Below are 27,744 nucleotides of genomic sequence, written 5' to 3'. Positions count from 1 at the left end.
CGCGTGCGGCGCGGGGCGGGCGGAGGGCGGGCCGCGGCGGGGCGGGCCGGGGCGGGGCGGGGCGGGCGGAGCGGCGGCGGCCGAGAGCGACGGCGGAGCCGGTGAGTGCCGGTGCTGAAGGGACAGCGCCGCCGCTGCGGCACCGGGCGGGGCGAACCGCATTCACCGGGGGAGGAGTGGGCGGGAGGGGGGGTCCCGCGGTCCCCCGGCGGTGCCGCGTCCCCGTGTCCCCTGCGGCCGCGGTGCGTCCTCCCCCCCGTCCCGTGTCCTCCGTGTCCCCGCGCTCCCGCACCCGCTTTGTTCCCCGCATGTCGCGTTCTTCCCTTCAACGCGTCCTCCGTGTCCGCGCGCCCCCCGCGCGCCCCAACATCCCGCGGTGCCCCCGCGCTCTTCATCCCGTAGCACCCGCGTCCCGCTCCCCGCGTTTTCCATATACCCTTTCCGTCCTCGGTGTCCCCTACGCACCCTCCCCCGGGCGCAGGAGGGAACAAACTTCCCCGGCGCCCCCTCCCCCCCGGCTGGAGGGTGTCTCCCCATCGCCGGGAGTCCCGGGGAGCTGGGGGAGATCCCTGGGGCTGCGGCACCCATTGGGCACACGCACGCTGCAAAGTGCACACGCAACATCAGCACAGCCCTCGCCCACGCACAGGGCACGCAGGGCACACACACACACAGAGCACTCCTACATGCACACGCAGTGCACACGCAGCCTGCAATCCCACCCGCGCACACGCAGCATGCCAGCAGCCTGCAACACCCCCACACACACAGCACAGGCTGCAAAGCAGTGCGCACACACCCCCCCATGCTATACACACACCCAGCATGCAGCCCACCGGTGTGCAAACACATTCACCCAGCACGCAAACACAACCTGCACACCTGTACACACACGAGCGCATGCACACACAGCTTGTGAACCCACAAAATCACATGCACAAACCTTGCAAGCAGCCTGCAACCCCCTGCAGCGTGGCCACACACAGCTCCAACCCCACGAATCTGTACACATGCATACAGCCAGACATATACACAGCTCTGTGGATGCACCTCCTGTGCACACACAGCTGCACAGCTGTGCAAACATGCATGGAGCTCACAAACACAAACACACACGCCTGCAACCCCAAAGAACAGTCCCAACCAACCGGCAGCCTCTTCTCCACCCACCCGCAGAGCCCAAGCACCGCAACACACGCACATGCACACAGGGTCACATTGTGCTCCCCAGGCTGGCTCTGCCCCCACCATGCAGGGGAACGTGCTGGTGGCAATGTGGGTGCCTCTCCAGTGGTACTCAGTGCTCCCGTGCTCGTGCCACTCTGTGGCGGGCAGCACCAGGCTGGGAAATCCACCTGAGGCCGAGTCCCTGTGTGCCAGGGCAGTGCAGACCCCAGGCTTGGCATCCCCGACCGTGTCCCTCTCTCTGTGCCCAGGTGGCCCTGGTCGGAGAGCCCGGATAGCAGTGGATGAGCGCTGGGCACTGGCATAGCCACACGCACACACCGGCACCATGGACTTTGTTATGAAGCAAGCACTGGGCGGTGAGTGGGGAGCATCTCCACTGGGAGCAACACTGTGGGGTGACAACACACCCAGCATGGAGTCGGGGAGGGCCACCGCGGGGGAACAAACGGCTGCCAGAGCCCTACAGGGCTCCCGTCAGTGGTGCCGGCAGCGCCTGGCGGGGGAATCCCGGCTCTCCCAGTAGTGTGGGATTCCCCAGCAGGTCCCCTGGGTGCCAGTGCTTGAGCTGCCAGCGTCTCCCCCGGCTGACGCCGAAGTAGGGCAGTGCTGGCAGCCCGCGGCGCTCCCCATCCCTGCAGCACCCAGAGCCCAAGCACAGCCGGCTGTGGCGCAGGTGGCACAGGGATCAGGGGACCCGGGCTATACTTGCAGGCTGGCTCCCTGCCCAGTTTGGCTTTGTGGAAGCTGAGGCCCCCTGGGCACTGTCTGAGAGTATCATGCTATGCAGGGGCCACCAAGGACATGGGCAAGATGCTGGGGGGCGAGGAGGAGAAGGACCCTGATGCGCAGAAGAAGGAAGAGGAGAGGCAGGAAGCACTGCGCCAGCAGGAGGAGGAGCGGAAAGCCAAGCACGCCCGCATGGAGGCTGAGCGGGAGAAAGTCCGGCAGCAGATCCGTGACAAGGTGGGCAAGCAGCTCCCCATGCTGCTGGGGGGATGGGAGTAAGAGGTGAAGGGTGTCGGGTACAGCACGGGCACTGTGTGCTGCCCGCCCCACTTAGGGCCTGTGTCCCCTCAGTATGGGCTGAAGAAAAAGGAGGAGAAGGAGGCAGAGGAGAAGGCAGCGCTGGAGCAGCCATGTGAGGGCAGCCTGACGCGCCCCAAGAAAGCGATCCCTGCAGGCTGCGGGGACGAGGAGGAAGAGGAAGAGGAGAGCATCCTGGACACCGTGCTCAAGTACCTGCCCGGCCCCCTGCAGGATATGTTCAAGAAGTAACACCACCACCGACCCTGCCATGGGGTTCTGGGGCACGGGCGCCCTCCTCCCTCCCTCCCCTCCATCAGTTCCCTTGGCCCCAGGGGGGTCTCTGCATCCCCTCTCCATCTCCTGCCCCTCCCTTGTCCCCTAACCAGACCAAACCATCCCATCCTGTCCAGGCAGGGCCCCCTGACCACGCCGTGCCAAAGGGGAGCGTCCCTGGCCGGACAGGGCGAACCGGGACCAAATGCACTGATGTAACCTGGCAGTGGGCTGGGGGCACCCCACGCCCCACCGGACCCTGGGGCAGCTCCCCGTGCCCTCAGCCCTGCCCTTCTGCCCACACCCGCCCCTCACCCATCTGCCAGGGGGCCCGGGCAGGCCCTCCGTGTGCCCGCCCTTGTCCCCAGCACTGCCATCCCCAGCCCCATCCTGCCCCGGGCCAAGCCCAAAGCACAAAGCCAGGCGCCCTGCCCGCAGCTCCCCCATCCCTGATCCCCGGGCACGGAGGTCCCCCGGGGCTGCCCGGTGTGCCGCAGCATCGGGGGGTTGGAGGGGACCCCCTTCCCGCATCTCTGGCCCCATAGTTAAAGCCATATCAGTTAGACTGCAATACTTCAGCACCGGGAGGAGCAGGCGCCGCGCTCCGCCGACCGTGTATAAAGGCGCGTGCGGGGCAGGGACCCCCCCTGCCTCGTCCCCCTGCCCCGTCCCCACTGTCCCCACCGCTCGCTCGTCCGTGTCTCGGCCCCGCTGGCCCCCGTTCTCGCATTAGTGTCTGTGTGCCAGGGTGCGCCCCGTTGCTCCATGCGTCCTCGTGTCCGCTGCTCACGCCTCAAACCCCAAAGCCCCGCAGTCCCCGGGGCCGCCCGCAGCGCTGAGCCGAGAGCCCCGTGCCCGTGGGTTGCAATAAACCCAGTACGGGGCTGGGGGCTGCAGAGCCTCTCCCGGGCTGCCCCCCCCCGGCGCTGGGCACACAGCTCCCATGGGCAAAGCTGCCCGGGTACATCCCAGGAGCTGCTGCTTGCGTCCCAACAGGGGGCATGCCATCGCCCCGGCCCGTCCCTTGCCGTACCGTGCTCCTGTCCTCCCTACCCCCATGCTTCCCCCGCCACAGCCCCCAGCCACTCAGCCCCGCCCTTCCAGGGAGGCAGAGGGCAGCTCGGGGCTTCGCAGTCATGCTGTGACCATCCTGCTCGAACTAGTCTTTGACAAACTAATAAAATAAAGGGATTTGTACATTGCTCCGGCCTTTTCTCAGCCCTTACTTCCCTGTCACCTTCCCCACCGCTCCATCTGCCCCCAGGGCTGAGACCTGGCCCCTCAATGCACTACCGGAGGGCACAGGGTTCATCCTCAGCCTGCATGGCACCCAGAAGCCAGGCCACAGGTGAAGAGAAAATCTCCATAGTTCCCCAGTGCTGCCCTCAGCCCAGCTGCCTCCTGTTCCCCAGTGCCCTCAATGGAGCTGGGACAAGGCAAAAGGGTTCTGCAGCCCATCCTGCAGACCCATGGGTAGGGGAGCCCCTTCCCCATGGCTCTGGGACTTCCCCCATAATAACTGGAGTCACCCACAGTGTGCAAGGGCTCTTTTTCTAGACACAGCCTTCTGGGGCTGAGGCTGGGGGTACCTCAATCCCAGTTCCTCCCAAAATAGGGGCAGATGCCAGGGGTACACACCAAGCAAGGGGTGCCTCACACCCCTCAGCCAAGCACAGCCCCTGGCACTGCAATCCTGATGCAACACAGCTCAGAAGGGCTCTGCCTGCAGCCAGCCTCAGCTTCGACTGATTTGCCATCATTTAACAGCAAAAAGCTCAGCTGTTACCCAGGCGGCATCAGCAGTGCAGTCACCTGGAAAAGCCTCTGTCAGAAGGAAATATTAGGCTAAGAAATGATAGAGATCGTGTGGGCAAGGTCTCCATCACAGGCAGGTTGCGCCAGCACCTCCTCTCCAGCGAGTGCCTGCAATGCGACCCAGCGCACGGTGGGGAAGAACCCCGCTCTGCTCCCGTGGGGGCAGGGAGGCACAGGGACAGCTCAGCCTTAGGCCAGCAGCCGTGGGTCAAGCAGGTGTCTTCTGCTGCCACCACGGCCCCGCTCCATTCGTGTGGGTGCTGCTAGCTGGAGCAGGGAGGGCACGGCTGGGTTATGGGATGGGGACAGTTGTGCGTGACTGTCCCCATCCTCTGAGCAGCATCCCTTCAGAATCCTGTCCCCAGTGTGGGGGCACAGCGCCCTCTGGTGGGGCGACACGAGACGGGGACGAGGCCTCAACACGGACCCCTACCAGTGGGGCTGACCCACTGCCACACCGTGCTGGCAGTGGAAGCGGCCGCTCAGCACCATGCTCCTTTTCCTGCTCATCTCCTCCTGCTCTCACAGCAGCTCCAGGAACCTTCGTTATGGAAGAGGATTTATCAAAATTATAAAAACAACCACAAATACAAAAAAAATGCCACAGCCCGGGTGCGTGCCCCCACACCTTCCCCTTGCTGCCCCTCTGATCCTCTGCACAGGAAAGGGACAGACCATGCTCCAGGGCTGCCCTCACCACCGGGCTGTGGGGGAGGACGGAAGGGACAATCACATAGCTCACTGCTGCTGGGGAGCCTGCCGCTGGGGCTTCCACACTGCTGCCCTAGAGCAGCGTTCTCATCTCAGGAGGCCCCTTCAGCAGTCCCATTCCATAATTTTCTTTGGCCGCTTGCCTTTGGAACAGACCTTCCATGCCCCAAGGATGAGGCAGCCCTGAAATGATGTGGGAGCCCTGCTGGCACCCCCATCCTCACCAGCACACAAGCTGCTTTTTACAAAAGCTTCTGAGAGCAGCACATGTGGAGCTGAGACAAAGGTGATGGCAATGCCAAGCAGGTAAGGAGAGGACCGACATCCTTACCCCGTCCTATGCTAACTAAGCTCTCTTCCATCCCTGAGGGTGGGGAAGTGTCGTGGACCCTGGTGCCCTGCCCTGCTGCAGTTCCATTAGGAGTCATTGGGGAGCCCGAAGAGCTTGACAGTGCCTGCTTCTCGGCTGCTGTCGTATTTGCCATCTTTGTCGTCACAGGCGAAAGCCAGCAGAGGCTTCTTCGGGTGCCAGGCCACTGTGAAGGTAGGGGACTCGCACTGCACCTCCCAGAGCTTCTCTCCTGCACAGAAAAGGGCCCACATCAGCCTGGAGAGCCTCCTGCTCTCCACTGCAGGCTGACCTGTAGCACAAAGCAGACCTAAACACCTGCCTCTTCCCTCCCACGCAGGGCAGAGGAGGAACAAACGCTGCTCCAGCGCCTTTTAATCTCCTGGTGACAAGGCATAGACATGACATGCATATCTACAGCACTCTGATGAGGCAGAGGCTCCCCCTCTTGGTGCTCTGCTGCACACAGCGAAGCTCTTACTAAGTAAACTGCCTCTTCCAGTGCCCTCGCAGCTAAACCAGCGCATCTCCATCAGATTCCCTCGTTACTGCTCCCCAAAAGCAAACCATTACCTGTCTCCACCTCTGCAATGTCAATGAAGTGATCCTCTGATGCCGATGCCAGCATCTTCCCATCATGGCTAAAGCTCAGTGTTCGCACAGGCCAGTCAAGCCTGCAGCAGTAGAGCAAAGCAGACTGTGAGGGATCCCCCAGACAGTCACTGGAGAGGGGAGCAAACTCCAGGACAGCACTACCTACCTGGAGAAGCACCTCACACACACCAGTTCATCCACATCCCAGAGGCTGACTAAAGCATCAGCGCTGCCTGTGGCAAAGTACTTCCCCATGGGGTCAAACTTGATGCAGATGCAGTTTGAAGGATGGGCGTTGATGGACTGGATGGGTTTGAGTTCTGGGTAGCTGTGGAGATGAAGAGAGAGGGCAGGAAGCAGTGAGAGAAGCACAGAGCCTCTATGAAAAGAGGCCAGGCGTGAGACATGCCGGGACCAGGTGTGAAACAAAACAGTGCAGGATGACATTGTTGGAAACTTTAAGTGTTAAGTGAACAAGGAAAAGCATCACAGTCACATACAGAGAGTCCAGCCCAGGAATGGGGCAACTTCCTTCCAGGTAAGCTTGCTCCCATCATAGTGACTGGGAATCACTGGGATGTGGGACTCTGGCTCCCCAAAAGCAGCAGAGGGGTTTGCAATCTGCCTCAGCAAGCAGCGATGCACCAGGGCAGCCAGCCTTGGTACCCTACTCACCACAGGCACCCACCTGAGGATGTTGATGCAGCCATTCCCATTAGTGAGGAAGAACATGTTGTTATCGTTGTTCCAGGAGATCTCATTCACCTCAAACTTGAACTGTTCCTCTGCTTTGGAGCGATGCGTCTTTGCGTCAATGAAGGTGACAACATCATCCTTGTTCCCCACTGCAATGGTCTGTCCATCAGGGCTCCAACAGATGTTGATGTTCTCCCCTAGAGGGACAGAAAAGCAGCAGGTCCCATTGCCACACAGCAGTTTGCAAGAGCCACAGCGTGTCAAGCAGACAGGAGGCTTTTATTTCTGATTCGAGGCCACGGTGTGCTCCACTAACTCTGAATCACTCCCAGATGGGAAGAACTGCCAGGTCTGCAATTTAACACTGAAACTCTGCACTGAAAATTAAACTGAGAACTGTAGCTTCAAGCCACTAGGACTGCATTGCTAGCCTTTCCGTTTTAGACACAGCAACCACCACCAAGCAAGGTCATATCGAAAGACCCTCTCAACCCAGCGGTATCCAATATCCAGAAAATCCAACAACCAACAGCACGTGTGTGTGAAGGAGGGGAGGCCCAAGGAATGCTACAGATATATCACCTTACAACTCTATTCTCAACCCCAACTGTTGGAAGACATAGATTTCTTAGGCCAGTGATGGTAGCTGGGCTGGTCAAACCATTAATGTGAGTGGTTGCTTTATGAATCCATGTAAACTCGGACCTCTGCCACGTCTCTCTCTGCAAACACACGTTCCCCAGCCTCCAGCCTTCTTGCCCACAGACTCCAGACAAGTTCCCATGGCCCTTTAACAGCCACCAGCACAGCTCAGCAGTGCCTCCAGTCCTGCCACCAGCATAAAGCAGCCCTCGTGCTCGCTGTGCTCCTTACACCAGCTGAAGCTGGCTGAGTGCGATACAACACCAGAAGCAGTACGCAAAGACCCCTCAATCACCAGTACCATCGGAAGGGCTGTGTCACCGACCCCCGGGGAGGCAGGGACCCACCTTTGGTGTTGACGGTGGCGATGCACTTGGTGGTGCGGACATCCCAGATGCGGATGGTTTTGTCCCCGGACGCAGTGACGAAGAGGTCGGGGTTGCTGGGATGCCAGCAGAGCTGATCCACGCTGTCACCGTGGCCGCGGTAGTTGTTCTCTTTTACCTGGAGAAAGAAGAGAGCCGTGCCTCCACCCCTGGAGGTGCCGAACGCCACGGATGGAGCCCCGGGCAGCTCGAACGAGGAGGTGGCGGCCAGCCTACGGCAGGGCTCGGGGGCTTTTCTGGGCCCTTCCAACGCAACCGTTCCATCACTCAGCGATGCCGGCTGGCAGTCCTGCCCAGCATCCCGCTCCCATTTCCCTCCCTCCTCCCAGTTTCCTCGCCCGGTCCCAACTCCCAGCTCCCAGCTCCCAACTTCCAGCTCCCAGCCCCACCACACCCGCTCCTCGCCCGGCGCAGCGCAGCCCCGAGCGCTGCTCCCGGCCCGCTCCCGCCGCTCACCAGCCGGTCCTTCTCGAGCAGGAAGACGCTCGCGGTTTTATCGAAGGATCCGGACGCGAGGCGGCGGCCGCAGCAGCTCCAGGCCACGGAGTGAACCTTGGCGCCGTGCGCCGGGAACTCGCGGCTGCGCGTGTTGGCGCGGAACAGCTCCTGCATGGCCTGCACGTAGGGCGACAGCGCCATGCCCGCCCCGCCGCGCCGACACCGCCCGCCCCGCCCCGCCCCGCCCCGCCGCCCTGACGCAGCTTCCGCCGCCGCGGCACGGCCCGGCTCGGCCCGCGGAGGGCGCCCTCGGCGGCGATGTCGGACGGCGCCGTCCTGGTCGGCGATTCGGACTCCGAGGGCGGCCGCTCCCCTCCGCCGCCCCCCGCGGTGAGTCTGCGGCCGGGCGCCCCGCTCCCGCACGGAGCGCTGCGGTTCTGCCCTGTCCTCGGGCTTTTGCCGCGCGGAGTGCCGCTCTCCCGCCCCGTCCCTCGGGGCCGCAACCCCCGGCAGACCGGAGGGGGCAGAACGCGGGGCGGGGGGTTGCCGGGCGTCCGTCAGCCGCGGTTCCGCGGCAGTTGTTGCCCGGTAACGAGGGGACGCGCCGAGCAGCGGCCCCGCGGGGCTCCCCCGGAGCGGGCATCGGGGCCGGGCTGCACACGGCCTTCCCGAGGGAAGGCAGAAGGCCTCGGGCAGGAAAAATGGATTGAAATTGGTTTTCTTGCACGTCTTTACAAAAGTTTCCGCGGTGTCCCAGCTGTGCTGCCGTGCGATGGATGTGAAGGTAGTGCTGGGCCCAGGGGAGGCTGGGGGAGCTGAGGAGAGCAGAGAAGAGCACAGGCCGGGCTGTCAGCGGGGCACAGGGCTGCCCCAGCCCCGTGGCCAGGCTCCTGCTTTCTCTGCGTGTTCACCGGGCTGCTGTCCTGGGTGAGCAGGGGAGGACTGAGGCACCCAGCCGCTATCCTTGCTCACACCACTGACCCTTTTGTCCCCACAGGAGATCATCGATCTTACCCAGGAGGACACAAACTCAGAGCCGTTGCCATGGAACTACATCCCCATCATTGACCTGACGAAGGAGGACACCTGCAGTCCTCCCCCTGCTGCAGACTGTACTGTCCAGGACCAGGTGTCTGCTTCCCCCATCGTACACACATCCCATCCCCAGCTTTGCTTCAGCACAAAGCAAGAAGTGGAGACGAGCCCAGAGCTGACCCCTGTAGCACCCTTACATGGCTATCCCACACAGCCCAGTACTGCCACAGGCACAGCAGTAAAAGTGGAGAACAAGAGCAGCTTCTCTCCTGTCTCCAGCCACCGCAGCTCCTTCTGCAGCCTGGAACCAAGCTGCAGCACCACCACATACAACACTGACTCGAGCTCCCTGGCCATCATGCAGCTGGACCAAGTACTGTTCTCACCATCCCCCTTCATCTTGGACAGCAGTGGCAGCAAACATGGCATAGAGGAGACTCCCCCTACTTTCCAGCCAAGGAAGCTCCCCCCAAGACTGAGCCCCGCTCCAGCCAGCATCACTAAGAGCCCACGAAGGACCAACGGGACTTTTCTGGAAGCAGGTGGCTCACAAGAAGCAATCCAACAAGTGACCTCAGGCAGGACTAAAGCTGACAGCATGGTCTGGCTAAACAAACTGCGCTATTTCAGGAGGAGCGGAGTCCAGCACCTCTTCTTTTATGGTGCAGCATCTGACAGGGAAACACCACAGGTAAATGGGTTCAGAGCAACTCCTGCCCAGCCCGGTCCATTCAGAGCAGTTCTTGTGGCAGAGGATGGAGCACGGGCTGCCCCTGCTCCACTTCCCCTTTCAGGGGAAGCTTTGCCAGGCCATTGGGATCTCTGGTTATTGCAGTTCTCTTAAGGTGGGCCTCAAATCACAGCTAGGTTCCTCTGTACCACGGGGAGCTGGCTTTCACCTGTTACCCGTTGTCTTGCACACAGCAGAAACCCAAGCTCATCCCCAGCAGTAAGATGAGCATGGTACGCACCACCATGGAGGAGAACTTCTTGGAGGGAACCTTGCATTTTCTGAGCGACTTCATCTCCTGCCAGCACTGCCCTCCCAAAGAGATCGTCTCCCATCTGCTCAGACAGATCCTGTTGAACTCTCAGCAGGAGGAGATCCTCCAGAACACCTACACATTGCTGATGAAGATCCAAATGTACGTGTTCCCTTTGCCACCATGCCCTGGGGCTGGCTAGGTGCCCAGTATAAGGGTCATCCTGTGTAGTTCTCACCAGAGGACAGAGTAAGTGTCCCTGTAATGCATGATGGTCCTCTAGCCTGCAGTACGGGCTAGAACAGCTCTCTGCTGCCTCTGCTGTGCTGCAATCAGGCAGAATGTGACATGAGGCCACAGGTGTGCCGGTGCTGTTCATAGAGTACAGCCCATCAGGTGCTTCCAAAAATCTGACACGGGAGGAGAAAGGAAGAAGGCAGAGCTGAAAAGGGGACAGCAGCAAGCAGACACGGGAGGCAGAAACGGGAGGTTTGGGATGCGGGCTGCCTGACCTCAAGGCAGCCAGTGTGGCAGCTCAGCACAAATAGATGGTGCTGTTCTTGCAGGCTCCATCCAGCCAACACCACCACAGTAGGATGGGACTGGACGCTGCTGAAATACACCATGGAGAGCCAGGTACTCAGCACTGCATGTGTCACATTAGGCAGGGATCACCCAGTACCTGGTGCTTGCCCCATAGCATCACCTGGCCTTGCTCTGCTGCACAACAGCTCAGTCTGATGTGCAGTTCTATTGCAGCTGAAGGCAGCAGTGTTTTTATCCATGGTACTCCTTAACATGCTGTACAACTGCAGGCAGGTTGACGAATCTGAAGAAACCACAGCAGCAGACAAAAGCATTTTGAACTGGAGCAATACGTGAGAAGCCCAAGTCAAACAGCCCCAGCTGATGCCCTGGGGCATTGCTGAAGCTATGCAGCCCCACTTAAAGAACAGATGTGCTATTCCTCAGTCACATACATCACCCCATTCCCAAAAAGCCACATTCCCTGGTGTTCTTTGCCCTGCAGCTCCATCAGGCTCACAACATCTCTATCTGCCCTCAGGAGAAGCTCCCTGGACGACTCCTCTTCCTACAATATGTGGTGCAGACCTTGGAGGATGACTTCCATCAAAACGTGAGGCTGCTGCAGAAGTCAATAAGCAAGAAAGTGCTTTCCTGTGATACATGCTTCAACAATGTCAAGTAAGGGACACGTCCTCCTCTCCTGTACTCTAATTAGCTGCAGAGAGGCAGGAGCTTATGGAATGTTTGTTGAGACTCAAGTCCAGACTGTTCAAGAAACAAGCTTCAAAAAGTGTAGGTAGGGGCTAGCTATAAAGAAAATGAGCATGCTTATGACCATAAACAACCACAAACAATACAAGGGCATTATCAGTCACAAGCATACTTTTTTTTTAAAAAAAGGCTGTGCAATCAAGACATATCCTTCTTCCTCAGGGTCTTTCTCCAAGCTCTAAGTGGAGCTGGAGGTCAGAACACAGCAAAGCCAGGCCCATCTAACATTCCTGTGTCTGTCCCAGGGAGGTGGTTGAATGGTTGGTTGCAGTAGTGACAGGAGCCAGATTCTTCCAGCTGCAGGAGCAGACGCAAGAAGTGACACGCTCATCAGCAGGAGCTGAACGTCGCTCACCTGCAGCACAGCCAGCCAGCACTGACCAAGCACAGCTGACTCCACCAACATTCTTTGCCCAGAAGTAAGTCCCACAAATTCTGGCTCCCTGCTGATGATAATATGGGGTTCAAGTCAGAGAAGCAAGTCCATCCTCTGGCTCTATCTTATCAAGGAAGAGAGGTTGTACCTGTGGTCAGCTTTCCTGGCATTTTCCTCTAGGGCAAGTAAAGACTTGGGGAGCAAGAGACTTCCTTGCCTGGCAGGAAGCTGGTTCACAGAGTGCTTTCCTCTTAAATGAGGCCAGAGCTCTCCGCCCGTAGCCCAGGCTGCCCCACTAATGCTCAGTACACCCACTGAGACCTCCCTAATGTCCGTGTGGGAAATGGCTCTGCTCCCAAGAGCATCAGATTTAACGTACTCTAAGAGACAACACAAGGCTTTGTAGGAAGCAAACCAAATGTAACCTGCTGTATTCCTTGATGATCCTAAGGCACAAGGCTGAACTAGCCACCTCCAGTGTTTAACTGTGCAAACCAATGGGTGTTCTTTCACACTGTTGACTCTTTTTCTAACCTAGGACAATGCTCCTCCTCCAGCGGATGCTGTCCTTCGCAGTGGAAGTGGACAGATCTCCCAACTGCAGCTCCTGCAAGATCGCAGATCTAATATTCCCATTTTTACTGAATATTCCCACGAGGAGCCAAAGGTGAGCAACGTGCAAAGCAGCATCTCCTTTCTGGGCAGTAGTCTTAACTCCCTATTTCTGGGTTCATTAAGAAGTATGGAGCATAGAAAGACAGACTTGCTTTTGATCCAGCCAGCATGAACACAGCTGTAGGACTGAGAGATCCCATCAGTATTACCAGCTGATCCCCAGGCACTATCCCAGGCCAGTGTGATGCTGAGAAAACCAGTTCTCTCACCATAGAACTACAAGGAGGACTAAAAAGCAGTAATCCACATCAGCACAGTCAAGTACTAGCAAACACATCACTGATTCCCAGGGGCCAATGAGAAATACAGAAATACTCAAAATACACTTCCTACAGCACTACCTGGATGTGCTTTTGTTTGCATTGGTAAGAAGCATAGTATTTAAAGACAACACACGGGGCCTGACTGGCTCTAACAGACATGAGACCACTAGGCCCCCAACTGTTCCAAACTCATGTTTGCCAATCCCAGCAAGCAGCCTGTTCAGATATTTTTAGCAAAACTCACTCTGAGCACACACCAGTCTAAACAAGTCCAACTCTAACCAAGCTATCACTCATTGCAGGACAGTTCTTGTAGTTCACTGGCAGCTAACCCCACTTCACATTTGCTTGGCTATGCTCCCTGTGAGTCAGCAGGAATGGATAATTTCTGCATAGGATGCTGGGCAGGGTCAGGTGAAACAGCTAAGCTTGTTTCACAGACCACACCAACCTCAGTTTGCAGCAGGTCAGATCTAAGGACTGGAAACATGCCCATAGTTGAGTTGCATAACAAAGGTTTCTGTCATATTGGTGGGTTTGCTTTAACTGTACAGCAAGGCAGACACTTCTGTCACCCACCCTTGCACCAGATCAGCATCAGCAGGAGACCAGGAACACACTGAAGTAGTTGTTGCAGTAGTTGTTGACAGGCTGTGCTGTCTCCACCGGAGTAAATATTTGCCTTGCAGGGAAGCCCTCTTAAACACCATGGAGAGCAACCTGCTGCGCTGCAAACTGCTGGAGATGATGTTCCAGCACAGTTGTGATGTGCCCACAAGCTTGCCCTTGTCTCTGTCCAAGATCCTCTACTTTCTAGGCCACTCCTCTGTGCTGCTGCAATACCAGGTAACCAGCCATCCTTCCCCCTTCTGTGGCATCTCCTGAGAAAACCACTCATAAAACCAAATACCATCTATTGTCATAGGATGAAGTACCTACGTGGCAAAAATGGGATGAGCTGCTGCAGTATTTGAGCTTGCTGCTGCTGAGTTACCAAAATGTAATAGCAGGTAAGTAGCCTGATCTGGTCTTAATAAACAGAACAGTCCAAGGAATACTTCTTCATCTCATCGCTCTTGAGCTCACAGCCACAGTCTTAGTAAGATAATGTGCTTCCATTCTTGCTGGTAACTATTCTCTGCATTCAGAGCAAAGAAATGATAATGCATCATGCAGAGCACACAACACATTTAGCTGCTGAGAAATAGCCTACATCCTACAGCATCAACCCCAGCTCTGCAAAGCTGGCTGCAGAGTACAACTGAGCTGCACACACACTGGTTTAGAACAGGGTAGGGCAAGTAAAAAATGTTTAAACATTCCTAAAAGTCTTTTGCCAACTTCTGCTTTACCAGGGTTAAGGCTCTCATAGATAAATGCACATTTGGAGCATTAAGCTCAATGAATTCTTCCAGGGTCCACTGGTCCAGTCTGGTACTAACACTGGAAGAGAGGAGCTATGTAGCCCTGCTCCCTCAAGGTTTCGCAGACACTGTGTGCAGACTGAGCAGGAGAAATCAGTGCAAAGCTGAAGTATCAAGGATAGCCATGAAAGACTTTGCACAGTTCCCTGCTGTTCTTCACCACAGCACAGGGCTGCCTAAGGGATTCTGCAGTCTGACCCTTAACAGGTCAGACAACCCGTTGTGTTACCTCCCCCAACAGCATTTCCTCTTGCAGAGCACCTACGGAGCTCACTCAGTGAGCGGGTGGACTTGATCATTAAGAAAGCCAAGCCCAAGCTCCAAGATGATGATGACATCAGCCAGCTGGACATCCACCTGAAGATAAAGGACTTTCTTAGACGAATGCAGCAGATCCTGGAGGAGCCCTTCCCTGTGCAGCTCAAGGAGAAAGTGAGCATGCTCAAAAAACTGTTTCTCACTGTCGCTGCTACCTGATGGAGCCAACCACTGTAGCAGGAAGGAAAGCTATGAATTCAGAGACCTGTCTCATACTGCAGATTCCCATGTCATCTGTCCTGTTGTATGTTTGGGAAAAAAAAATATCTGGTTTCTAAGTCTCAGAATTTCCTTTCAAACTTGTCTCATCCTACAGTTTTACGAAGTACTTTGTATATCTTTGAAAAATAAATTACTTCTGTATTTATTGGCTCTTCCATCCTGGTGTCCTGTTTAAAAGACACAAAGCTCTGCTGCTGTACCTTGGAATGGCATTAGACTACAGCAGCCATGAAGTGATGGTAGTTTGCACAGCAAGCACGATGCCAAGCTATTTGTTCAGTGCTCAGGAAAAGTTGACAGTCTTCTCAAAAACATGGGTGTGAGATACAGAGAGAAGAGTCACAGTGCCAAGATCTCACACCTGTCAGTCCTCCAGGAATGAGCCTTTCTGTTGCAAATCAAATACATCTACCTGACTTCAAGCAAGGTACCTCAGCCATGTCAAGAGATGGGACTGGACAAGCAGCACCCATTAGAAGGGCTGCACATCTAGAATGCTCTGAAGTATCTGCAGTGCAGTCAAGTACACACAGCCAAGAGCAGCACCGAATGCAAATCCAATGCCACCAACTGAAGTATGAGTCAGCTGAGCTCAGAGAGCAGTTGGGACTTTCACAGAAGGTCCCGAGTTCATCAGAAACAGACATTGATCTCCCTGCAAATGGGAGTAGGACTTCCATATCTGCCCATCACCCTTTGATCTGCCCCTGTGCTTGGCAAACCCTGGCAGCTCAGCCATTTTGCAGTGCATGCTCCAGAGAGCAGGATTAAGAGCCTTAAGAGAGCAGAGTGCAGGAGAACAGAGCTGCAGCGATGGCCAGGAATGCAGTAGTCCTGAAAGGAGCATTGAATGCACTGTAGATCCATGCACCTAGCAGAAGTCTGGCATCAGCCTAAAACTTCACAAGTTAGAGCCAGCCATGACCCTTGGCTCTTTAGGAAGCCTCTCTCCAAACACCAGGTGTGCAATGGGTGATCTGTTCTACATCCCCCTTTAATCCAGAGGTATGCCATCCAGGGGGAGTGAAGTTGTGTTTGAAGTAACAGGCCAGAAGAATTTCCAACAGTGCAAACACCAAACGTTCCTTGCCCCAAGAAGCTGTTTCTCCTGCTTGATGTACTCAATTTTTATGTATTTTTTAGTTCTTACATTCCACTAGAAAAGATCTCTGCCATCAGGCTAATATAGAAGTTGCTTTCCAGAAGGACCAGTTACAGATACTTCTTTCTGATACGCTGATGAGATCCAGGACAAAAATTCAAGCAAAGAAGAATATCACACAAAGAACAGCCTTTTGCAACTAAACGAGATTAGTCTGCACAACTAAGACCTACAGCAGCAGACAAGACAAGATTATCCATGTGTTCAAAGTAGTATTGCTCTTTCAGCTCTGCAAACATTCAAAGAAAAACATGACATCAGTATTGAGCCCAGTCACCTCCAGTCCAGAAGAGATGTATGCTGTAAGTGCCACAGCAGCACCCAAACCAAACAAAGGCAAAGGAAATGGACACCACCAAGAGCTGGGTGACTCTAGGCAAGAACAAACAACACAATCATCTGAATAGCTCAAGAAATACTAAGGTTTCATGCTGTTTCATCAGCAAAAAAGCCAAAAACAGGACTGAATCTGGCCTTAAACCTAGTCCCCCAGTCACAAAGGAGATTTACACACTAAGTACTTTACCCCAGTGCATGTTACTACAGCCATACAGGGCTGAGCCTTGACCCCACATTCGTAGGCCAGTAGCAAGCAGCCCTGTAGATTCTGCATAGCCTGATTTCTTCCATACATGCACTACCAATGCTAATAAACAAAGACCTCATTTCACAAGGATTTTATTTTCTTGTAATAAACAAAAAAAATCATACACATTAAAGACACGACACAGACAATAAATTAACGTCAAATAAGAGATTGATTCCCAAGGTGCAAGTGACTGGTGGCAATAACTGCTCAGTCGAGTGGGAGATTTTCAATATCTGGCAGTGTTGTTGAAGCTTACAATGAAGCAGAGCCACAAAATACAGTTCTTCAGAGGGTACAGCAGATGGCCAAGTGAGCCAATCCTGCCTCACCCTGATGGATGGATGGCTAGAGCAGGCAGACACTGCAGAGCACAACTGTTACCTTAAGTCAACTCTGTGAGAAGTCCTCATAACAGAAGAGCTTCACATGAGGGTGCCACTCTCCCCACTACAGAAAGCCTGCTTCTGGCTGAGGACACTCTGCAACACAATCATGATGTCAAGAAAGAGGATGCCTGGTTGCCACAGGACAGGTAACGATCACACAGCAACGCTGCCTCCAGTGCACAAGGGGACTGGGTGGTAGCTAGGAGGTCCTCCCATTATTCATGAAAGTGTGAACTGTCTGTACTACTGAGTGAAGGAATTCTTCACCTTCCACTCTGCTTTCTGCCAGCCCTGCAAAACCTATTTAATGCTGATGAAACAAAACAAAAAAAGGGCTGCATTTGAGAAGTGCCACTGATGTCTAATACACTTCTATACATGGTTCACACAAGATGCTAGAACAAAAACAATCAAGCCAGAGTGCCACAACTACTGTATGTCTGTTGTCTAGGACAGGCCAGGACAGCGTTGTTTTACACACAGAGATCATATGGCTCAAGCCACACCAGCTCTGGTCATTCCCACCATTTTTAGAGGAACCTGAAGACTTGGAAGAGAAACAATTCCTCCTTATTACTGTCAAGTCCCGTTAGATTCTGCTCCCTGCTTTTCTAACAAGAGCATCTTAGAGCAGACAGTGCTTCTGAAATTAAACCAGGAACAAGTACCAGGTGAACTATGAGGTGACAACAGAAGTGAGCTGCACATTTAAAGCAGACCTATCACGTGGCCAGAGTAGCTTTCCTCCTGGCATTTAGTGGTCCAGTTTTCGGTCCTTGCTTGTTTTCACCATTTTCTGTTGGTCTTCTGTAAACAACAGACAGAACCATGGTCCTCTTGAGGGTACTTCAGCATTGAGCATGACAAGACAGACTACAGGCAGACAAGCCAGCCTACTGCACACTACATGCAGTCCTCTCCCACAGAAATCAGTTCCAGGTTTTACTGCAGCACAGTGACTGGGAAGCACGTCTGCTAGTGCTGCAGAGCACACAGGACTAGTGTAGTACAGCAGAGAAGATGATTTACATTGGTTTAGTATGAGTGCAAGAGTTTTTCCCAGACCAATTCTGGCCTGAATTCAGGACAGTCACAGTTGTTTCCTTTTCTGAGATGGAGAGCTGGAAAGGAGATATTCCTATTTTACTGCAGCACAGTGGGTCAGGAAAGCAGAGCTTAAGACACCCTGTAGCCCACTGAAGACACCAGAACCACTCTTCCTAGAATCCAGTTGGAGTGAGCACATTCAGATCCCGAGGTTTGATATTGTGGGAATGTGAAGATTGTTTCCTCCCTTCTGTGACTGGAATGTCCATTTTGGGTGGCTTGAAGGTGACTGGATCCTCTGTCATTCTAGTAGCCTGAGCACGCATCAGCTCCATTGGGGATGGCTTCTGAGCACCCTTATAAGATTGGATGGTAAAGCCTCCTGATGAAAAAAAATCCCAGTTAAAAGCTACAAAAACTAGCTGTGTCATTTTTCTACTCCCACCAGTACAGAGCATTGTACCACTGACAGCCAGATCTGCTGGAAGCCTACACAGTGCCAACCAGCCTCATGTCATCTAAAAGTTAGTCCACATCAAGGAGTGACACTTCCAGTTCTGGTTCCACCAGGCAGCCAAGAAAGCAGAAGAGCAAAAAAGCTGTCACCTTCACACTCTGCTTTTGGCACAGGTCCTGATATGAACAGCACACATTCCCAAGGTGAACAGAAATAGCTGGCAGTTTTGCTCTTTAACAATTCTCCCCTAGCTCTTGCAGGGCAGACTTCAGAGGACATACCTGGATCATTGGTGGACTTCTGGATGGCTTTGGGTCCAAAAAAACTCCACCTTTCAGATGGCAACCTGTCCCCACCAGCTTCCATGGCAACAAAGTCTGGGGCAGTGATAGAAGCTGAGGATCCCTGACTAAACCAACCCCTAGAGGAACAAAAAAATCACTGAGATACACAGAGAATCAATACTTCAGGTGGCATCAGTGCACCAGGAAATGTATATGTAGTTACCAGGAGCATGTTAAATAGATTTGCTACCAAGCAGGATGAAGATAGGCATGTTTAAGTTCCCTAACCTTTCAATACATTCAGTGATAATACAAACATACAGCAATTCCATGAATTTCACCCCTTAGACAGTCCCTCATCCCCACCTCAACAAGCTGCAGGAAAGCAGAGGAAGTAATCTGACAGAAACAGCATACCTGCTTTTATGCTTGGGAGAGGAGTGGGGAGTACTGCTTGGAGTGGACTGAGCAGAAGATGTTTGTTTGTCATCTTTTGTCATTTCTCCACTCTGCATTTTTAGTTTCTGTTAGGAAAGGCAAGAGAAGCACAAGCAACAGATCTTAAGTACAAGGCATAAGGAACAAAGGTAGTTTTACTGTCAAAACTGAAATTAACTAACTCACCTCAAGCTACACACAGTATTGCAGTACTTGCACATACACATTAAGCTTCCTTCCAAGTCACATACAAGCATTTCAGAAGTCCACTATGCTCAAGACATACTTCAAGCTACAGTAAGATAACATAACTCACTCTCCAGCTTAGAGTCTTATCAACAGCAGCACATTGCTTCAACACCAGCATTCACAGGAAGGTGCTTACATTGCAGCAGAGCTAGCTTACCAGGCACAGAACTGCTGCCTGCAGGGTGACAAGTCTCAGTGTCACAGCAGCCACTTGTCTAGAGCAAGAGCTTTCAGTCCCCTAAGCTCTGCAATGAAGGGGAGACCAGCCCTTCTACAGATATCTAGGAGAAGGAGACCCTGAGAAGTGACCCACAAAAAAAGATGAAAGCCCTGCTCTTAGAACACCAAGTTGAGCTGCATTTAAATCATGAGAGGGGTGCACATGAGCCAGGCCATTACGACTCATGCAGATGGTACAAACTGAACCTCAGAGAAGTCACTTGAAGGGCAGTTATATTTCAAACACTGACGACACAGGCACCTTCTCTGAACATTTCCTGCAGCCATCCAGGCCTCGCTAACGCAATTCGCTGTTATTCAAACTTTGACCTTGCAGGAGAACACTTGGATGGCTCACTGCCAAACTGCAACTGCATGATTCCTGTGGGTAACTGAGCTCACCAGAAACACAGTAATCGAACACCTCCATCTTATTTCCAGTTAGAAGCAATTTCAATTTCATTTTCCAGTGTCCACACGAGAAACGCGAGGTTTACAAGTGCTCCACTTCTGGCTTGTTTCAAGAAACAGGCAACCTACACAGAACAGCACTTGTTTTGAAACTTTTCAATGGCACTGCAAAATTAGTTCAGCCTGAAGTCAAATAGCAGTTCAGACCTCCAACATCACTGTCCAAGCACACGGGAACTCCTGGATTCATTACAAGAGTCAAACGAGGCTTGGCATCACTCAAGCACCAGTGAACAGAGCTTTAAATTCAGATCCTTCACTGCTTAACCACTACAAACATGTGATGAAGTACTTAAGTACTTTGCATCTTAAACACTGGAGGAAAGTAGCAGAGGAAGAGATGAAGGTAGTTCTAGACTAAGAAGATAAGGTTCAACCTGGAAGCTATGAATAGGACCTTTAAAATTCTCAAAACAAGCACATTAAGTTAGATGTCAAAGGCCTTCTCTGCCATGCCCACACATTAGTGGTGCTCAGCACAGTAAGATCTGGGAGTGCTTCACACATCTAACAAACAGCTATGCTCTAAATTACATTTGCATAGAAGAAAAATGCTCAGGATAACTTCAATTTCTCTTTCTGTTAAAAAGATCTCTTCCAGTTCTTAAACAGAATCATATTAGAGACCAGTGCTTGATGTCAAAATCTGCCCTCAAAGCCCAGAAGGCATTTCTGTAAACTGTCCCTAGAGAGACAACACTAAGACAAAACGGTTCACTGAAGTACTGCAGGGCACCATTAAAAGGTACAGCAAGAAACTGGATTCTGTACAGAGATGCCACCAACTGGAAAACAGCGATAATCTGATGTTACTGTGGAATTCTGCAGTTTCCAGAAAAGCTCCAAAACTATAAAGGCTAATGCTAACTTCAAGATTTCAGAGGTTAATCTCCCTGTACAATAAACTCAAAGCTTCCCGAGTAAGCAATTGAAGCACAGCTCCAGCAGCACACCCCAAAAGCGACGTCGCAGACAAGCGCTGGGCTGCACAACCTGCAGGAACAGCCAAAGCAAAACAAGTCTTACGTGCACCGCCTCAGCCACCCGGTGGTACTTCGTCTCCTCTGCAGTGAGGCCTTTGTGGGGGGTGTAGCCAGCATCTCTCAACCCTGCCTGCTGCTCAAAGCGCTGGATGCTCTCCTGAGTCTGCTCTGCAACCAACAAGAGCACATGTTGGCAAAGAAGAACCCCGCTGACGGTTGTAGCAAACAAAGACAACTGAAGTGGCCAAGAGGCAGACATTTCATCATTTGTCTCTGTGTATCACAGAACCACCCAGCTTGGAAAAGACCTTCAAGACCGTGCAGTCCAACCGTGCACCTACCAATCCTATCCAGAGTACGCTGGAAAATGATCCTGAGGCACAGGGCTAAGTGACTCAGATAAGCAGTGATCTGTCCCAAATCAGAGGATGTATTGCAAAATGCATCGTCAGTAATTAAACTCACCTTGTCCAACAAGCTGCACCACTGCTAATTACAGCATCCTAAATTTAGGAGACCCCAATAAGACAAATATTTTAAGTACCCTCCTAGATTTTGGGGTTTTTTTCCCCCAAAGAAAAAAGCCACATCTTCTGAAATACTGCCCACACTGATCTGACACAGACTTGGAGAACAGGGGGTAAAGATTCCCACAGCAGTTCTGCACGAGGTGAAACAAGCTACTTCAGCCAGGCATGGTCAGCAGCCAGCATGCTGACACAGCTTCAGCTCTTGAAAAATGAGCACTTTTTTTTGCTATCAGCATTGGAAATTTACTCACTAGGAGATCTAAAAACAAAGTTGCTGGAAAAAGCTTGAAGTCTTCTTTAAAAGAGAAGAGTTCCACATTAAAGTTACTTGCAGGGATAGTGCATTGTGTATGAGAAATCTAGAGGCTATTTGCATATTTATTTACAGTTCATTAACAGCTTGGAGTTCCTAACTTCTTACTGCACAGGAATATTTTTAGGCTATTATGCTTTTATCTAGGTTAGCTCTGTGCCATTGGACTAGAACAGAAGCTGTTTTCTAGCAGAAAGTTCCTACTCCTGGACATTATTTTCCAATACCTGTCAGTTAATTTTGAGCTAAGTCAGAAACAAGTGTAAGCCTATTTCAAAATGCTGATCTAAACGTGTCTAGGAGCCTTTCAAAGCACTGATAATAGGAAAAAAGTTAATCCCAGATGTTAAGAGAGGCAGCAGGCACAGGGCAATACATGATTAATTCCCCTTGTTGCAAAAGAGACTGTGCTCTCTGTAAACACAACTGACCCAGTTAGATTTTAAACCTTCATGATTTACAAGGTTTGTTTGTAAAGCATTACTGTTAGCAAGACACCTGCTGCTATCACCAGAAATGCCACGGAGTGCTCCATTAGCTCGGTATGTCAACTGTCCACACCACTTCAGTTAGTTGCAGAGCTCTACCCATCCCCTGAAAACAGCAAGTTAATAAGCAAACATACAGTAGCAGCAGCACCAGGCTGCAGCACAGTGTGGTGTGGACTGCAGCACCCTATCAGCACTGAACATTCCCTGCACTCCCCCTCATCACACAGCTTACAGCACCTGGCAAGACAGAGGCTGTAAACAGGGCCTATTCTTTAATGTCTTGCTTCCTTCTAGAGCGTCCTCTACAAACCTCCCACACCTTAAGATCAGAGCAGTAAGAATCCACAAAGCACCCAGGAGCTCTGGCAGTTACCTCAAGGCACTGACAGCCCATTCATGTGCCCACACCCCATTAATCACCACGGTACAGAACAGCGAGCTCTTACTTGTAATGAGAGAGTTCATGATGATATGAGTGGCCTTGGCCTTCACCACAGGTACCTTATTCACACTTTCGGTGGAAGATGAAGGAGTTATGACAGGTGCATTCATGTTAGCATCCCCTTCTTCAATCTGTGCAGAAGAAGCAGGGCGTTTTAGATCAGGAACTATCACAGCTCTGTCATGATGCATCTCTAAGTGCTTGAACGAAACACCAGGGAGAACTGCTAGCCTTTATCCTACAGAAAAAGTCCATATGCTGTTCTAGCCTTAGCCCAGGAACGCTTAAGGCCTGAATATTATTCTTAGCAGCAAACAAGTGATTGCAACCCAACATGTAAGAACACACTGAGCTCAGAGCCAGCAATGTGCTACATTTAGTACAAAGCAGTTCAACAGAAAAGAAACTAGAACGTATCTATTTCCATCTGCATAACTGCAAATTGGACTGCAAGGTCAGCGGGGCAAGAGCACTGTTCACAGACAGCGCAGAAGCACCTGTATGTACACAGCAGTCACACACTGCTGTCTGATGGTTAGCTTTTATTTTCTCCTCATTTCTTATTCTTTCAGTTTCTTACTGAAAGGAACCAAAGCTGCACTGCTGACAGTGAGATCCCAGCAATGAAGCTAACAGTGAATGCCAGAAAACAAGGAGCCTGCTGGCACAGACTGCCTCCTCCTAACATACGGGCTGCTGTTCCCTGACCACAGCACTTGATTTTTGTGCCAAACCACAGCTCCTGGGCTTCTTCCACAAGAAAGACGGTAAAACGAAGCGTAAAGTAGAGGTTAAGCTCAAAGGAAAGCAAGGTTATTCCGCTTCTGCTCAAGCACATTCCAAATCTTCTAAACGTAAGAGCTAGCCCTGCACTCGAAGCATCCCCAAAGTCATTTGCTCTGGTTAAACTACATTCAGCTGGAGCCCGAAGCGTGCTTCGGTCACAAGTTCCCCCGCTGGCCAGAGGCCCCTCGAACACACGGCCGCCCAGACGGAGCGCGGAGCCGCTCCCAGCCCACAGCCGTGCCGAGCAGCAGCGGCCGGGCAGCGCGTACCTTGGCGAGCTCCTGGTACTTGCGCTCAGGGATGACGGGCTGCTTCCACAGCACGTTGGCGCACAAGTCGGCGGGCGGCGGCGTCATGGGCGCCGTGTCCTCCAGGGCGTCGTCGTAGCTGAAGGCCCTCCGCGGCACGCCCAGCGGCAGCGACATCCTGCCGGGCAGCGCCCCGCCGCGCCGCTCCAGCGCTGCGAACAGAGAGGCCGGCAGCGCTCAGCTCGGCGCCCGAGCCCGACCCGGGCCGCCGCGCAGCGCGGAGAGGGCCTTACCGGGGGCGTCCGGCTGCCGGGCGCTCATGGCGGCGTTGCGGTCCGCGGCGAGGCGGGACCGGCGGGATCAGCGGGACTGGCGGGCCGGCGCGGCGGGAGGCGCGGGGCGGAGCGGTGGCGCCATGTCACGGCACGGGAACGCGCGACCACCGCCTCCCCAGGTGATACGTGAGTGGGCCCGCCCCCTCGTGGGAGAGCCTTTATAGGCGGCCGGTCTCGCGAGATTCGGCTGTGTGCGCGGGGCATGCCGGGAGATGTAGTCGGGAACGGGGTGGGACTGAGGGGACGAGGAGCATCGGCTCTGCGCAGCGCAGCCAGTCGTAGAATGGTCCGGGTTGAAAAGGACCGCAATGATCATCCAGCTTCAAGCCCCCTGCTATGTGCAGGGTTGCCAACCACCAGACCAGGCTGCCCAGAGCCACATCCAGCCTGGCTTGAACGCCTCCAGGGATGGAGCATCCACAGCCTCCTAGGCAACCTGACCTCGCATTCGAGGCTGCGTGGCCGGGGGCAGCCCCAGCTGGGTGTAAAGAGTCATAGGCGTGTCCTGCCGCGGGCATCGTGGCAACCACAGCCCCGTCCTCCACCACTATACGAGCCCTGCCCGTTCCACTTAGCACCACTGGGGAGGCTCCAGACCCCACTGCCTGCCTCCCTCTTCCATAGAATCACAGAATTGCTGGGCTGGAGGGAACCTCAAAACCCACCCGGCCTCAACCCTGCCGAGTGCTGGCTGCCCCCACCGGATCAGGCTCTGCAGGGCCTCATCCCACCTGGCCCTGAGCACCTCCAGCTGCTCCAGTAGCGAATTTCTTCCTAAAGTCTCGCCTAAGCCTCCTTTAGTTTAATGCCATTCCCTCTTGTCCTACTACACCATGTAAAAAAGTCAGTTCCTCCTCCCCTCCTGCTTATAAGCTCCGTTCAAGGACCTACCAACCCTCCCCCTTCCTCTCTCCCTTTCTCTCCACCCCCCGCGGTCAGAGCGGCCCCTTTAAGCGCGGCGCTGACGCCGGGGGCGGGCACATCTGGCCATACATCTGGCTGCCTCGCACGCTGCCAGTGCCGGTACCGGTACCGCATGGCTCCGACCGGCGTCCTGCGCAACCTGACGCTGGTCCTGGGAGCCGCCGTGGTGGTGCTGGGCTCTCTGCTCTTCATCGCCTGGAAACTCTACTTCCGCGGCACCGAGCCCGCGGGCACCTGGGACAGCTGGGAGCTGCGGGAGCTGCAGGAGCGAGACCCGGCTGGTAGCACGGTAAGGGGATCCAACCCGCCCCCCCTCGGCCCGGGGGCACAGCGGCGGGGCTGTCCTTCGCTGGGATCCCCATGGGGATGGGGAAGGGCACGGGGCGGGGGCTCATTCCCCGTGGTGCTGAAGCTGCTAGATCTGAAGTCCCCGCCCAGAGCCCACTTAGTTGGAGAAGGGGGCTTGGGATGGGGGTATCAATGGGATCCCCCAAGCCCTTCCTGTGTAGCAAGGGGGCTCGGTGGCCGGAACCCCCCGGTTTGGGAATGGATGTGTGGGATCTGGGGGCCGGTGGGACCCTTTGCTTCAGTCCGACTCCCAAGCAGCCTCACTCTGTCCTGCTGCTCACAGGCGGTGTGGAAGCAGGTGCTGGTGCTGGGGCTGGATGGCGCAGGGAAGAGCAGCGTCCTGCACTACATCTGCAGCCAGAAGGCCAGGACACGCATCCCACCCACACTGGGCTTCAATTCTGCCCAGCTGCACGTCGGGGGGCTGGAGATGGACCTGCTGGAGGGTAAGGCAGGCCCCTCTATCCCCGTGGGGACGCAGCATTCCCCCACACTGGCACTGACGCTGCCCATCTCCCACAGTGGGTGGCAGCTACAACCTGCGGGCGTATTGGCCGCTCTACCTGAGCGATGCCCACGTGCTGGTGTTCGTGGTGGACTCGGTGGACAGGTCACGCCTGCTGACCGCACGCCAGGAGCTGCACACGCTGCTGGCTGAGGAGCCCCGGCTGCCGCTGGTTGTGCTGGCCAACAAACAGGTGGGTGCCTCCCAGCGCTGACTGCAGCCATACCAACCCTCCCGAGGGCCTCAAGGGCAAATCCTTATGACCCAAATCCCCCGGCTTTTGCAAAACCTGCACTCTCAGTGCCCACATCCTCCAGACATTATCACAAGTGTGGGCGCTGCTCCTCTTGCCCCAGCAAAGAAGTTTCAGGAGTGCAGCATGCAGAAACTCAAAGGGGAAATCCATTGCCCAGGCAGACGGCCAAGCGCATGCCTGCTGCTGTTTCCCATTCGGTTCCGCTGCAAGAGCAAGCAATCCCTGCTAGGGCTGCACGGCCGGACGGGTTCTTGCCAACCGACAACCGGCTCAGCAGACACTGTGCTGCTCCCCGCCCATGGGCTTGTGGCCACACCACCCTCTTCAGCCAGCTCCTCTCTGCCCACAGGATAAGAGTGATGCCCTAAGCACGGAGGAGCTGCGGGAGGAGCTGGCCCTGCACTTGCTCAGCGGGCAGCGGGAGCTCTTCCTCCTGCCCACCAGTGCGACGTGGGCTAGTCTGAGCACAGCCACCAGCATCCTGCACGTGAAGAGCCTGCTGGTCACCCTGCTGTCCCAGCCCTGAGCGGACAGGCTGGCTCCCACTGGGATGGAGGGAGCTGCTGGAGCTGGGACTGCGTCCTGCAATGTTTGGGGTTGGGCTGACACATGGCTGCACGCAGGATGTGAGCAGTGGGCTCTGCTCTCTGCCACAGGGAGAAGGCAGATGCATCCCCCAGTTCAGGGCAGCAAAAGCACGGGGCAGAGCCCTGCACCTTACACAGCAGCCCCACAGAATACTGAACAAATGGGGCTGAACCCAGCTTGCTGTCCGGATGGAAACCCATAAGGTGGGCATGAGGTGCAGAGCAGTGTGAAACCATAAGGAAGCTCTTGGAAAGCTGAAGCAACCCTTCCCCTGCTGTTATGGCAGCGGGGTCTGGATTCACGATGCCCCTGCCCCCTGCAGGGTACCCTGGAGCTGATGTGGCTGATGCAGCCCCCTTCCTGCTCACACAGGAAGAGATGAGCCCACAGTGCTTACCCAGGGGAAGAAACAGCCCCTCTGCCTGCAGCAGAGTTCTTGGCTTTCCTGCGGATGAAGGCCACGTGGGCTCTCCTTCCTGACAAACACACCAAGCCACGTGATGCTGCCCTGTAGCCCAGGCTGGTCTGATGCACAGCCATAGGCAGGAGCCCCTCACCTGAGCTGGGCACAGCTTGCCCTTCCCCAAGCAAGGGGATATTTTAAGTATTTAAAAGCCTGTTGAGCAGAGATGAAAGCAGGTACCTGGCACCCTGCTCTGCTTCCCCTGCTTCATCCTGAACAGGGGATATGAGTGTGCTGTTTGCTCTGCTGCCTGTTCCATCCTTGTCTCAGGAGCTGCAGAAAGCCCTGTCTGCAGGAGAAAAGGCTACTTCATCAGGACAAAGGACTGGGCCCTTGGAAACTGACAGGGGAAATGGGGAAGCACTTGGGGTAAGGAAATACATGCCAGCTGGTCTCTGCTGTGAAACCTTTTATACAGTTGCTCCTTCCTCTTATGAATAAATGAGGCTGATGACTCGGCTCTGTTCTCTGGCTCCTTGCAGCAAAGGGGCCATCAGCCCAGGCTCCCCGAACTGGA

At 54.4% G+C, this 27,744-nt stretch overlaps 5 protein-coding genes across 7 annotated transcripts; 3 read left to right on the top strand and 2 right to left on the bottom strand.

Moving 5' to 3' along the window:
* The first annotated feature begins 1,307 nt into the window (after nt 1–1,307).
* Nucleotides 1,308–2,805, top strand: CPLX2 (complexin 2). The gene is made up of 3 exons (XM_042809424.1): nt 1,308–1,544; nt 1,976–2,151; nt 2,266–2,805. The coding sequence occupies exons 1-3, from the start codon at nt 1,514–1,516 to the stop codon at nt 2,461–2,463; spliced, it is 405 nt and encodes a 134-aa protein (XP_042665358.1). The 5' UTR covers nt 1,308–1,513; the 3' UTR covers nt 2,464–2,805.
* A 2,525-nt stretch (nt 2,806–5,330) lies between these two features.
* Nucleotides 5,331–8,319, bottom strand: THOC3 (THO complex 3). Its single transcript, XM_042809422.1, has 6 exons — nt 8,137–8,319; nt 7,642–7,798; nt 6,645–6,849; nt 6,123–6,284; nt 5,936–6,036; nt 5,331–5,594 (listed from the first exon to the last, which is right to left on the bottom strand). The coding sequence occupies exons 1-6, from the start codon at nt 8,317–8,319 to the stop codon at nt 5,431–5,433; spliced, it is 972 nt and encodes a 323-aa protein (XP_042665356.1). The 3' UTR covers nt 5,331–5,430.
* Nucleotides 8,320–8,431: 112 nt separating this feature from the next.
* Nucleotides 8,432–14,858, top strand: SIMC1 (SUMO interacting motifs containing 1). Of its 3 annotated transcripts, none has more exons than XM_042809419.1 (10): nt 8,432–8,508; nt 9,116–9,844; nt 10,081–10,298; nt 10,703–10,772; nt 11,203–11,342; nt 11,681–11,854; nt 12,350–12,478; nt 13,439–13,595; nt 13,675–13,759; nt 14,430–14,858. In XM_042809419.1, the coding sequence occupies exons 1-10, from the start codon at nt 8,437–8,439 to the stop codon at nt 14,648–14,650; spliced, it is 1,995 nt and encodes a 664-aa protein (XP_042665353.1). In that variant the 5' UTR covers nt 8,432–8,436; the 3' UTR covers nt 14,651–14,858. The 3 variants fall into 3 exon arrangements, with proteins under 3 accessions (XP_042665353.1, XP_042665352.1, XP_042665354.1); XM_042809418.1 differs by having other exon boundaries at nt 10,078–10,298; XM_042809420.1 differs by lacking the exon at nt 8,432–8,508 and adding an exon at nt 8,765–8,902 and having other exon boundaries at nt 10,078–10,298.
* Nucleotides 14,859–16,537: 1,679 nt separating this feature from the next.
* KIAA1191 (KIAA1191 ortholog) lies at nt 16,538–23,997 on the bottom strand. Its single transcript, XM_042809421.1, has 6 exons — nt 23,830–23,997; nt 22,779–22,905; nt 21,042–21,166; nt 19,056–19,162; nt 18,636–18,775; nt 16,538–18,279 (listed from the first exon to the last, which is right to left on the bottom strand). Exons 1-6 carry the CDS (start codon nt 23,983–23,985, stop codon nt 18,071–18,073), a joined length of 864 nt encoding a protein of 287 aa, XP_042665355.1. The 5' UTR covers nt 23,986–23,997; the 3' UTR covers nt 16,538–18,070.
* Nucleotides 23,998–24,502: 505 nt separating this feature from the next.
* On the top strand, nt 24,503–27,687 carry ARL10 (ADP ribosylation factor like GTPase 10). The gene is made up of 4 exons (XM_042809429.1): nt 24,503–25,356; nt 25,699–25,861; nt 25,938–26,113; nt 26,526–27,687. The coding sequence occupies exons 1-4, from the start codon at nt 24,949–24,951 to the stop codon at nt 26,700–26,702; spliced, it is 924 nt and encodes a 307-aa protein (XP_042665363.1). The 5' UTR covers nt 24,503–24,948; the 3' UTR covers nt 26,703–27,687.
* The last annotated feature ends 57 nt before the right edge of the window (nt 27,688–27,744 follow it).

This window comes from Centrocercus urophasianus, unplaced genomic scaffold (genome assembly GCF_019232065.1).
Source record: "Centrocercus urophasianus isolate 14NV4802_14NV808 unplaced genomic scaffold, USGS_Curo_1.0 seq_1197, whole genome shotgun sequence".
Taxonomy (NCBI): Eukaryota; Metazoa; Chordata; class Aves; order Galliformes; family Phasianidae; genus Centrocercus; species Centrocercus urophasianus.
Note: the sequence above shows the minus strand (reverse complement) of the source record. Positions and strands in the feature narration are given on the sequence as shown.

Coding starts and splice junctions, on each gene's coding strand:
- CPLX2 (XM_042809424.1), top strand. CDS start 1,514: ATGGACTTTGTTATGAAGCAAGCACTGGGCG. Junction 1,545..1,975: donor TATGAAGCAAGCACTGGGCG/GTGAGTGGGGAG, acceptor CATGCTATGCAG/GGGCCACCAAGGACATGGGC. Junction 2,152..2,265: donor GGCAGCAGATCCGTGACAAG/GTGGGCAAGCAG, acceptor GTGTCCCCTCAG/TATGGGCTGAAGAAAAAGGA.
- KIAA1191 (XM_042809421.1), bottom strand. CDS start 23,985: ATGTCGCTGCCGCTGGGCGTGCCGCGGAGGGCCTTCAGCTACGACGAC. Junction 22,906..23,829: donor AGTACCAGGAGCTCGCCAAG/GTACGCGCTGCC, acceptor TCTTCTGCACAG/ATTGAAGAAGGGGATGCTAA. Junction 18,280..18,635: donor GAAGTCCACCAATGATCCAG/GTATGTCCTCTG, acceptor TTTTTTCATCAG/GAGGCTTTACCATCCAATCT.
- SIMC1 (XM_042809418.1), top strand. CDS start 8,437: ATGTCGGACGGCGCCGTCCTGGTCGGCGATTCGGACTCCGAGGGCGGC. Junction 8,509..9,115: donor CCCCTCCGCCGCCCCCCGCG/GTGAGTCTGCGG, acceptor TTGTCCCCACAG/GAGATCATCGATCTTACCCA. Junction 10,299..10,702: donor TTGCTGATGAAGATCCAAAT/GTACGTGTTCCC, acceptor CTGTTCTTGCAG/GCTCCATCCAGCCAACACCA.
- ARL10 (XM_042809429.1), top strand. CDS start 24,949: ATGCCATTCCCTCTTGTCCTACTACACCATGTAAAAAAGTCAGTTCCT. Junction 25,357..25,698: donor GAGACCCGGCTGGTAGCACG/GTAAGGGGATCC, acceptor TGCTGCTCACAG/GCGGTGTGGAAGCAGGTGCT. Junction 25,862..25,937: donor GGAGATGGACCTGCTGGAGG/GTAAGGCAGGCC, acceptor CATCTCCCACAG/TGGGTGGCAGCTACAACCTG.
- THOC3 (XM_042809422.1), bottom strand. CDS start 8,319: ATGGCGCTGTCGCCCTACGTGCAGGCCATGCAGGAGCTGTTCCGCGCC. Junction 7,799..8,136: donor TGCTCGAGAAGGACCGGCTG/GTGAGCGGCGGG, acceptor TTCTTTCTCCAG/GTAAAAGAGAACAACTACCG. Junction 6,850..7,641: donor CGCCACCGTCAACACCAAAG/GTGGGTCCCTGC, acceptor CTGTCCCTCTAG/GGGAGAACATCAACATCTGT.